A 12,173-nucleotide genomic window follows, 5' to 3' on the forward strand; every position below is an offset into this window, starting at 1 on the left:
ACATGACATAACACCCTAACTTGCCACAGGTAAAGCAAGGGGATCACAGTGTCCAATGTCCTGCTGCTATAACATTGTTAAAACGGGCTCAAGAGATCCATGGAAGAGGATCATGCCCTCAACTACAGAGGAAGACAAAAAACCCCACAGTCCATACCAATCTGACCATATCGTAAAATATGGGGTAAAATTTTGACCCAAAATATAATGATCCTGAGAGGAGGGGCAAGACCCTCTAGCCAGGAATCTCCAGGTTTAAGTCCCAGGAGGAGCACTGGCTGTCACAGGCCAGTTGGGCACTGTGAGTATATCAATTTTATCACAGGCCAACTGGGCTGTTTGATTCAGTTTCGGATCGAGGACACAAAGCTGGGAGTGGAATAAAGGCAAATTTATTACAGCTTACATACACACAACAGTTAACAGAAAGATAAATGCGATAAGCAGATAATGCAGTATAAAAGAGCTAATAGTAAATAATAACAACAGATAATAATAACAGATAGATAGATCAATCGGTCACAGGCCAACTGGGCCCTGCGAGGGTATTAGCCACACTGGGCTGTTCAAAACAACAAATAGACAGACATGGGTTGGCAACTTATCGATAGTCCCTCAATGCCAGGTGCACGCCAAGTGATTCCAGCGAAGTCAGGCGTCCCTGATGATCGACGCTGTCAGAGGGATTACCGGGGAAGGTCCCTTGCTCAGGATCCAATCCTCACTCGCACCAGGAGTCTGGGGTCAGGGCGTGGGACAGAAATGACCGTTCTGTTCCCTCCTTCCTGCTGGTTACCTGATGCATGTGTTTTTTATACCTAGTCTTATGTTAATCTGTTGGCCTCAGGGCCACTCACAATGTTGCCCTATAGCTGTTACCCTTCAATGGGATTGAAAGGTGTTAAAATTATCATAAAAGGTTACTACCCAGACTCAGGTTTATCCAATAAGCAAATTATGATGCAGCACTTTTAGGTTTGAAATTGACATCGCTCTGCCTAAATCCCAACCCCTTTTAGGCTTCATTTGAATATGCTTTCTTGGGATATGCTTTCCTGGAATGTGTTGGGTGTGCCTAGCAGTTAGATCCAGTTTTTATCGCTAAGGCTGAACCCTGAGCAAAAAACCGTTAGGCCAGCTAATCTCACAGCTACAGCTTTGCCTATGGGGCCCAGTCAGTTCCATGAACAGTTAATGTATCATTTTGGTTAAACTTATGACAGACAAGTTACATTTGCAGTTTACAAACCTACAAGCTTATATTAACTAATATTACCTGTTTAGGCAAAATACCAAATACCTCCAAGAAGCACATATTATTGCTTAATAATCCCTCTGGTTCTGGCTGTCACAAGTGGCACACCCCAGTCACAATTTCCAGCCTTGGCTGCAGCAAAGAACAACTAAGGTTTCTGAGGAAGGCTTAAAAAAACTTGACATATGTAGCAACAGGAGGGGAAAAAACTTCCCTCCCAGTGGAAACCAGCAAAGCCCAGACTTATGGGAAATACCCACAGCAAAGCATAGGCATAGCTACTTTTAGATCATCCCAGACCAATGCCTGTCCACCGTCTTGAACATGTGTAGTGATGAGGAGTCCACAACTTTCTTAGGCAATCTGTTCCACTGCCTCACTGTTCTAACAGTAAAGACATTTTCCCTGATATTCAGTCTAAACCTGTGTTGCTGCAACTTCAAGCTTTTGGTCCTATTCTCTGCAGTAAGAGAAAAAAATTGGCCCAAGGTTTTATATTCAGTTGTTAATTTTTTGCCTTAACTCCAGTGCCTTGGATTAGAGTCGTACTCTGACAACTGCATTTAAGGAAAAAAAGATTAAGCAAATGTAGCAACTAAAACTTTGGATTGTTACATTGTGGAATTCAAATAGAAATGTTTCAACTTTAAGTTTGTGTATTAGTTACCCTCTCCCTTCAAACTAAAACTGTTCAGACTTGTCTGTTGGTTCTCTTTCTAGTTAAATCCTAGTTGTGCTATTTTTGTTTTATAAACTACTGCAAACTGTTTTTTTTCTGGGGTTAATTAACAAAACACATTCAAGTGTTTTATGACTTTCATTTATATCTCATATAGTTGTTAGATGACTCCTTCTTTTCCATGTTGAAATCACTACTATTCAGTAATTTACTACAATGACAGACTTTCAATTCCAGATAATATATTGACTGGCGCACGCAATCATCTTCTGCGTATTTCAACTTAAACTATGACTGTCACCTGATATATGCCCATTTTTAAATAAAAGTTTTTCATCCACTGCATTCGTAATAATCTGATTTCTCTTTCTTTTACAAGAATGAATTTTTAAGTACAAAACTGAGCTGAAGTACACAGACCTTCTTTGTATAGTTCACATTACTTGTGCTTAAGTTTAATATATTATGCAAAATGTTTCTATAAACAATACTCCTGACTGTCTCTCACTAGCTGCATGACTCCTGGGCAAGTCACAATGTGTCTCCTGATCTATCATTTGAAGGCAGTTCAGAGGCAGATATGCAGAAGTACTGTTAAAGATTTGTCACCATTCATATGTAAAATAAAAGAAATACAATTTTCTGTGTTATAACCCCAAATAATACATTCAATGTTTTAGGGGTTCCAAAGCTGCTTCTTTTTTTTAAAGGAGAGCTCAGCAAGGGTAGGACAACAAATTTCTGTCCTTCCATCCCAGTTTACTTAACCCTGCCTAGTGTGAAAGTGTCTTTTGCTTTCTGCCCATTTTCTTTTCTATCTGGTCTTTGCCCTTTCTTTGGCTTGTTCCCCCCACCTCCCCCCTTTTATTCTCACATTTTCCTTCCTTTTCCCAGGCTATAGCTCTCTCTCTGCTTCTTGATCTTCTTGTTCAGCAGAAGGTTTTGAACTCCTTGGAGTAGGGGATCTGTTAATTGAAGCCAGACTTGGCTAAGATGGAAGACTAAAGAGAAGAGGAACTTGAGCTAATAGGTTACTGTGCGTCTAAAGTCATGTAACTGCAAATTGTTCACATGTCTAGCACTTAAGAGACATTACTAGAGCAGGGAACCCAGGTGACTTTCAAACTGTTGCCTGCTTTTGTAAACACAGATATAGTGTATCTGAAGTGAGGAGCAGGGTGGGCCTGGATTCATGCCAGCTCTAATCCAAGTTCTTTTCCCAACTCGTCTAAATACTAAGCTTTATAATAATTGTAGTGTTTTGTAATGAACTTAAAAAATCCTGATAAATCTGAGCTCCCTATCAGAACATTAATAAAGGAATATCCAGGAGCCTTTTTGTACCCCTTTAAGACTTTTTGCTAAAGCCTGGGTTATTGTTTTCTCAAAAATCCAAGAGTTTTGTTTCCATTAAAATGAATGCAATACCAAAACTAATTTGTTTTCTATCCAAGTAATGCTCAGATTTGTGAGGAAAGTACTGAATTTTGCTTTTTTTTAAAAAAAAACTGTACAATTTTAGAAGGGTCAAATGGGCCAGGCTGCACTGGAGCTATTACAAGCACAGTTGCACAGGCTCATTGTATTTAACTGCTTCAGTGCTCTGTGTAAAGCCTTGTCTCCGCTGGAAAAGAACTGGTGTTGCTAGAACTGATTTTACAGATGGAGGAAAGATGGTTTTGGGTCTGAAGCACAAGACTAGGAATGAATAAGTCTGATTTCAAAATGGCAAAGTTGTATTTGCAGAAGTGACAGTACTGCTTTTTCTGCTGCCCAAGAAAGCAGCATCTTATTTCAGGGCCTTAACCCAGATAGCTATGACTGTTTGCAGTGGTGCTAATTATGCAAAAAAACTTTTGGACTTCACTTGTAGTTATGTATAGGTACTAGCCCTGAACATTAGACTTTGCATTGCTAAAACTGGACATTCAACATGTGAGGCTACATGTGAGAACATGGCCTCGCCTCTCATTCATTTTAACCTTCTAAAAAGAATAATACTATATACACCTCTCTTACAAACATAAGTAAAAATTAAATGTAAATGTTTTAAATGTATTTTATATTTTAATGTTTATAAATGTATTCATGTTTAGAAACTCCTTTGAAGCACCCTACTGAAAAATGCAATAGAGTTACAAGGCCTGTCTTATTAATAGCATAAAATAGATAATAGTAATGACATTAACAGATTATGTTCCAATCCTATATTTGTAGATGATCATTTATCTTGCTAGCACTACACATTCATTATTACCACTTCAGTTACGAAGTTAAAGCAATCAGATTCAGTTTATAACACTGTTTTTTACTGCCTACTTGTAACAGGTTATGGCTGTGCCCAGCCGACTGCTTGTTAAGGAATCCTGGTAAGAAGCTCTGGCCCCACCTCCAGACTCACCCGCCAGAACTTGATGTTAAATTGTAGAATTCTTTCACTGGGCCCCCTCTGCTCTCCTGGGGGGTGGGGAGAGGAGTGCCAGCCAACCTGGTCCTCTTTAACACATATAGCCACCACTGCTGTACAGGCACGATGTCGCAGTCCTCACAACAACCAGCTTGACCTGGATGTATCCTCTCCCCTTGGGTGCGATAGCCTTCAGGAAACAGCCCACTCTTCTCTACCATTGGGTGCTGTCCTGATTGAGGACCACAGGGTCTACTGGGAGCTTCTCCACCAACCTCTGAGTCTTTAGGTCAGTCCTTGGGCCCTGGGTCAGGCTGGGAGCACTTCAAACTGCACTTGATCTCCGGGCTGGAGTCAGAATGCTTTCTGATGCAATCAATGCTGGTCTTCCCATCTGGAATGCCTAAGAGTCTGTTTGGAATAAATAAACAAAAATGCGGATAGATTTGCTGCCCCTCGCCAGTCCTCAGTGCTTACTCTTTGTGGTGCTCCAGCTGGATCAGGCCTGGGTACTTCCAGTGTGGTCATTTTCCTGGCCCCTGCAGGTGAAAGGGAACATGCTAGCTGGGGAAAGCCTGAGTAGAACCAGAGCTCCTGGGTTTCCCTCGTGTCCCACTGTGCTGTCACTGAGGCTCCTCCCCCACTCTCCAGTGAGACCTGTTACAGAGGCAGACCAGTCTGCCCTTTGTCCCGGCAGGAGACAACCTCCACTCTGGGTGGGCTCGGGCTGTGGTCCAGCAGGGCTGTCTTCAGCCCCTGCCTCCAGTTGCAGAGGGGGAAAGGACCTGCTTCTTGTTGGCTCAAGTGGCGAGCCCATACCATTGGCAGGTTTCAGTGTTAGCTCCGGTAAGGGGGAGGATGCATGCACGCTTGTTCCCCTCCCTTTCTCCCTTATCCTGTCACATTACCACTAATATTCTTTGTCTTTTCCTTCCTTATTTGAAACCTTACCTAACTTTAAGAGAATTCAAGATATGAAAGGCCTAACTTTCAAAGGTGCTGAGCACCCGCTACACTTAGATGGATGCAGAGTATTTAGGACAATCGTGTCTTCAAACAATTCCTGATCTTTAACTTAGATGCCTTTCTTTGTTGTTGAAGCAGCATGAAAATTGTGGGACTACTGCACAGTAAATGGCAGGCACATTTATTTCAGAAGACTGAGTAGCACCCTAATGTCCGATCAAGAAATAGAGACCATAATTTGGGTACCTCTGTTCTACTAACTGGGTGTGTCTGCACATGCACTGTACTGCACAGTAGACTAATTTACTGCAGAGTAAAGTGTCACTATTTACACATACATGGCAATTGGGCCAGTACTAATTTAATGTGCCATCAAATAGTCCCGTCAGACACAAGTACTATTGATGGCGTAGTAAATTACTGCGCTTAAATGCACATTAAGTGATAACATCTGAATTAGTATACTCACGCTCACATTGCACTGGAGTTTATTCACTTGCATTAATTGCACTTGTAGATGCACCCACTAATTTTCTAAAGAATCAGGAACAATAAATCCCTGGAGACTTGAAGGGTGTGAATATTTTCTTTGGAGCAGAATATAACAAATAAGATCTGATATACAGCTAAGCCAGCTGTATTTTTGCTACCATGATGGAAGAATATTTACATACCTTTTCGAACACCATTTACTGTGTGTACATGTGAATGAGAGTGAGGCTGGAATTATTCAAAGAAGAAATGTCAGTTTTCCATTTTAATTCTTCACATTTTTCTGAGCTCTCTTCAAAAGCCTGCAGTTCATCCAAGTGACCAAATTGATGTCTGGAGTAACCCTGAAGTGCCCAGTTGGGGAACTCAAGTTTCTACAGTTTGGCACCTAAGGAAAGTAATCCTTAGAAATCAGCTGACCTAAGCAGAAGCAAAGCGTAGAGGTAAAGAGCAGTGCTTGGTTAGATAGAGCAGAATTAAAAACACTGTTGCAGTGTTGCGATTTGCTGTGCCTGCTCCAAGCAGGTTCTCATCAACCAGGATAAGTAAGGAATTTTGAAGATCCCAGTTCTATAGCATTGACTTGAGTTAGGACTCCAACTCAGGTACTATGGGGGGATCTGGACTTAAGTAGCTCTGTGTAGGTAAACCTGCAAAGAAGTGTAGGTGCCTGTAGGATTAGGCAACAGCTGCAAAGTGGTTTTGAGGCTGCCAGTAGTGTCTGAAGTAGCAAAAAATTACCTAAATCTCTTGGGCTTAGTTACTGGCACAAATCCCATATAGTTCAAACTGCAAATCCAAATAGAAGAGGATAAAATTATTTTAGCTTTCCTGACCTGTTGAAAGAAACTCTGTACTGTATTAGAAAGCAGTGTTTGTTGTAAATATGGACAGGCTGTTTGCTTAACAGTTTTGTGTCCTAGTTTATATTGGTTGCAAAACAAGCATAGTAACAAAGCCCTTGACTTGACTTTCTAACAAAAATTGAGCAATTTCAGGGAAAATTCTCCCCAAGCAAGATTTCAATGTTATCAGTTAAGAACAACAACAACAAGCAAGAACACACAAATCCACTTCAGCAATTTAAGGCTGTAAAATGGGAATAATGTAAAGAAATAGCAGTATATGCATTTCAATTTTGGATTTCAATAAAGAAAACATTTATTGATTTTACTAAAGATTAGATCATGTATTTTATGAATCCTGTATAGTTATTGATTCTGCTAAAAGCAGGAGCAGAATTATCTACTCGTGGACTTGTCAGAGGGATAAGAAAAAAAGAGTTATATTGCACAAAGCTCTGCTTGAAAGAGCACACTCTCAAAGTCTGCTTCAGCCCTAGCTATACTTGTATTCTTTTGTCACTTTTACAATAAGCATCCTCCTTTGTAGAAACACTATCTTCTTTTCATGTCACTTTTTTCATAGTTAACTAAATTATAATAGTGATGTTCCCATTAGGTCACAAGCATCTTCTTTTGTGTTACTTAGTTTATAACTCCCTGGGCCAGAGATTGCTTCTTACTATATGTTTGTAAAATGGTAACCAAAAAAGTTAACCCACTAATACTATAGTATGTCTACATAGAATTCGTGGTATATCCTGGAAGGGGTGCTCCACTGCATGCCCAACCATCAGCGCAGGGCATCACCTCCACATCAAGGCTCAAGGTACTATAGGTAGGGACCTACTTAATCTGTAGCATACTATAGATAGGGACCTACTTAAATTCAGTGAGACAAAGGTTTTTCATGGCCCGTGTACAGTGTGGAGAGCTGATTTCATGGGCATTTCATGGCAGCCTCACCCCTTGGTGCTGTCTGGCAGAAAGGCCCAGGGGAAAGAGGGATGAATCACCTTGATTGCTGGCTGCCCCCTGTGCTGCCCCAACTCCTTGGTCCTGATTGGTGCAGAGGCCCTGGCAGGGGAAGGAGGGTCAAGGTGGCAGCCATCATCTTATCTACTGTCCTTTGTGCTTTCCTGCCACCCAGTGCCTGCCCCTACTGGGGAGCCAGCATTTTATTTTTATTACGGTTTTTTGTTGTTGATTTTGTGGAAAATCCTGGATTTTGTGGTTTCCTTGAATCCATGAATTAAATAGGTCCCTAACTATGGAGCAGCCATAGAGGCCTCTCAAGCAGCTTTGCTGCTGCATTTCCATGCTTGGCACATGGAAGCAGGAGCAAGGTGTGCCTGCAAACATGTACTCCAGTGGGGGTGTCTCATAGACATACCCTTTGTACTGCTGGAATGCAGATGTAGAGCCTCATTTATTTGTAGGTCCCTTTAGGTTTGGTGGGTACATAGAAAGAACAAAGTTGTACCTCTGTTATTTGTATTTTTGTCCTTCCTAAATGAAAGTTAATTAGGCTTGGAATGGGGATGAAGGAAAGAGAAAAAACAACAAAACTGTAGAATACTTCATTGTTACCTAGATTCTTAGTTGTTCAGATATTTTATATTCTCTTAGGGCTCTAGTACCACAAATAGCACAGGTAGCCTGTATGGTACACAGCAGATCAGGGAGCGGACAGGCAGAATGGCAGGGCTAAGTATAGACATTTGGGGGCATTAGGGGGAGGTTAAACCAATTCAAAATGGCTGCCTGATATCAGGTAAGTCAGGATGGGGGGTGGGGGTAGCCAGGGGGATTGGGGGTCCAGCAAGCTGGAGGGGATCGAGGTTCTTCTGGGGAATGGGGGAACAGGCACAACCCACGGGTGGGGTAGGAGGGAGCAGGCATGACCGACACAGGTTGGGGGGAGGCATGACCTGCAGGTGGGGTGGGGTTCCCCCCCAGTGAACCTCCACCCTTATCCAGGTTTATCTTAAACTGGGTTCTGTGATTTTTAGACCTGTTCATATGCATGGAACTTCTGTACAGTCATGGGTTTAGACTGACTGCCGCTCACTGAAATTAGATGTGTAAATATAAGGTTGGCACCGGAACTAGCTAAGTTTAAATCAGGCAGCCATTTTGAATCCAATGTAACCTCGTGAATGTCTGTACTTAGCCCAGGAGATATGGCAAGAGACAGAAAGCAGGGGAACAGACTGGGGATTGGGGAGATCACAGCAGAGAGGGGGATCACAGTAGCATACAGGGAGGGTATGAGGCTAATTTGTGACATGCCTGCTAAAAAGGTTGGCCCCTATTGCCTTATCATAACTTTATCACATGCCAAGATTCTTGCAGTGAAATTACCTTGCAACAGTTAGAATAGTGGAGCTATGATCACTTTGATACAAGAGCTGCAATAAGACTAGTTTCTAACATGTAAAGGAAAATAGTGTTCTAGTTATCATTCAGGTGAGCTAGATAGTCTACGTTCTAGCAGTATGTACAGAAAACACCCATTTCAGAGGATGCAATTGAAGACAATTTAACCAGAGAGAGATACAATACAGTATTTAAAAGGATATCATAGAAAATATACAAAGAATTGACAGAATCATAGAAAGTTAGGGATGGAAGGGACCTCAGGGATTCATCTAGTCCAACCCCCTGCTCAAAGCAGGACCATCCCCAGCTATATCATCTCAGCCAAGGCACTGTCTAGCTGTATCTTAAAAACCTCCAAAGATGGAGAGTCCATAACCTCTCTGGGTAACCAGTTCCAGTGCTTTACTACCCTTCTTGTGAGAAAGTTTTTCCTAGTATCTAACCTGAGTTTCCCTTGCTGCAACTTGAGACCATTTCTCCTTGTTCTGTCATCTGCCAACACTGAGAACAGTGATTATTCCATGCATAATATTGTTATAGAACTGGTCTCTATTTCTTTGAGAAAGCAAGAGAGAGAAATATTTATTATGTTACTGGCATTACTATAAGGTTAGCACTTTTCAATTAAATTTAAATTTTATTTGTGGCAGAGTAAACATTCAGGCTAATCTAAGTTGATCTGCTTTAAGAGTCCAAAAGGTATAGCTTCGTGCAGAAACAATTTTTCAATGTTGTATATTTTAACATTTGTTTTGCCCCACTCTTACAGTACAGTGCTGTGGATACAAACCCTTTGTCAGTACATGTTATGCAGCCTATGTGGGACCAAATTGTAAAGGTAAGAGTCTTCTTGTTTACAAACATGACATTCAAAAGTAAAAGTTTGTGTTAAGGTACAGAAGCTATATATAATTTTATATATCAAATGATGATTTTAGAGCTGAAATTAAATATATGAATGAGAAAAAAAAATTTCATGGAATAGATAGCTATATTTGAGATGGAGATAATTCAAGGCACTTTTTTTTTACATTATATTATATGTGTATACATACCTTCTCACCAGAGTTGTACATAGCTTGTCCTCATCATTATACAGAAGTGAAGACTTTTTTTTTTAATATCCTTCATTACACAGCTTTGTGACATAGGAAGTTATCCTTAGTACAATTGATTTTTCCTACAACATATGCTGCCTAGATTACTCTTTATCTCAATGCAGTCTAAAATTCTTGCAAAGGCACTTGATCTTGGAGCATTGGGCATTTCTCTAAGACTGAAAATGAAAGCTGTTTCCATGCTCATTAAAAAAAAAAAAAGAGGGTGCTATCTCTTGGGTGCAATAGGATGTGCAGATATTTTTAAGTACGACTTACCATTTGGTTAACTGGAGAATACTAGCAATCATCTCTTACATAAATCTGTATTTTCTTGAGATTTAAGAAACTAATGGCATCTTCTGTGTATACGAAAGGAAAATATACTTGAGCAAACTTGAGATTAGATATAATCAATTCAAAAGAAAATGGATGTAGTTGGTCAGAAATTTTTCTAATCTTTCCATACTTTTGTTTTATGACTAGGATACTATTTATGCTTAATCCAACAGTAACATTGTGTTTATGGACACAGTATAGTCACATAAAATGATCGAGGTGTCATAAGATGAGCACTGTGATTTCACTTTATGAAAAAAAAAGAGAAGATGAGTTGCAAGAGCAATCATTTTTATATAATTAACTCTTGATAGGTTGCAAATTTAGGAAAATAATTTTTTGTCTCCATCATATTATGGAATGGAATAAATAAGTTCCCCATCCCCTTTGTGACAGGCCTGGTTGTCTCACAAGTGGTCTTCTGCCACCTAGCTTCCAACCGAGGCCTAATGGTGACGTCCCCACTTCATCTGCCATGCCTTTAGTGTTAATCATCAGTATCAGAGGCAGTACTCAGATGGCTGGAATTACAACCCAGGTGCTTTTGTCTGCCCTGTTCATCACAAGGCCTCCTGATGCTGGCCCAGTCTGAGTTATAATCTGTCTCTCCAAGGTTTCCTGCCCCACAATTACTCTCTTCTAGCTTCTTGTCCCTAATTAGAGGCCACAGTTACACATAAAAATAGAAGGAAAGGATCAGAGCCTTGACCACATGCTTCTCTTCATCAGCAAGTGTCCTAACTTGCATAAGAACATGTGCATCAGGTAGATCTTCATAATTTGTCTTATCCTTACCTAGTCCTACTCGTGTCACACATACGTTTTCTGCTTGGAAGCAAGTACTTGATATAAAAAGGTAGAAGAGTACAGTATTGCAAATGTTGCTCAGCATGCTGAGTTTGACATCAATGTTATAAGATGGGTAAGAGAAATGGAAGCATTCTTTGTATATGTTTTCCTTAGGAAACCTTGAGGAAAATAAAGATTTATAAAAGTATTTTGTCATAATTGCAGTCCTATATGCAGGACTGCATATCATATCATATCATATCATATCGTTTATGTAATGCTTTTAAATGACTAGACCAATCTGACACAAGTAAAAATAAAATCATATTTAAAAATCATAGTACAATGATTTTTAGTTACTGTTGTTAAAATAAATTGCTAAGAGACAATAAATGAAAACGATTAGGAAATTTCCCTATTTTCAGGGTTTTTTTAGGAACATAGGACTGGAAGAGTCCCATTAAGTCCAGATCCCCAGTACACTGGCAGTTTCACAATGTTTTACAAATTTTTTGTATTGTAATAGCATGTAGATGTCCTAATCAGAAAGTGTTAATCAGCTAGTCCTGGTTTATATATGGATCGTTTACATAATAAAATGGCAGAGAAAAACATTTCCAAACTATGAAAAGGTACATGTAAAACCAATGCAACTAATAGAGAACTTAGTCCCAAATTTAATTTCAAATTTACTTTATTTGTAGGTAAAAACTATCTTAACACAATTTAAAGAAAGAATTAAGTGTTTTTCAAGTTTACTTTGTTATTTTATTGATGGCATCCTTTTTGGAAATTAAACTTGGATTGTTTAGTTATGTTTGATATTGATGAGGTTCTTCTTTATAAGTGCTTCCATTCCTCAAACATGTCACACAGTTCACTTATAAAGCCTCCAGCGCTTTTTATGCACATGAACCACTTGTAG

General features: G+C 39.9%; 1 protein-coding gene across 1 annotated transcript in view; it reads left to right on the forward strand.

The window, feature by feature from the left end:
• Nucleotides 1-12,173, forward strand: part of LOC106738256 (ethanolaminephosphotransferase 1) — an 84,530-nt gene that overhangs the window by 18,256 nt on the left and 54,101 nt on the right. Inside the window, exon 2 of the mRNA XM_019498584.2 lies at nt 9,793-9,861. Within this exon, the coding sequence (XP_019354129.1) occupies nt 9,793-9,861 (69 nt within the window). The remainder of the gene's footprint in view (nt 1-9,792; nt 9,862-12,173) is intronic.

The sequence above is a fragment of the Alligator mississippiensis genome, chromosome 3 (genome assembly GCF_030867095.1).
Source record: "Alligator mississippiensis isolate rAllMis1 chromosome 3, rAllMis1, whole genome shotgun sequence".
Lineage (NCBI taxonomy): Eukaryota > Metazoa > Chordata > Crocodylia > Alligatoridae > Alligator > Alligator mississippiensis.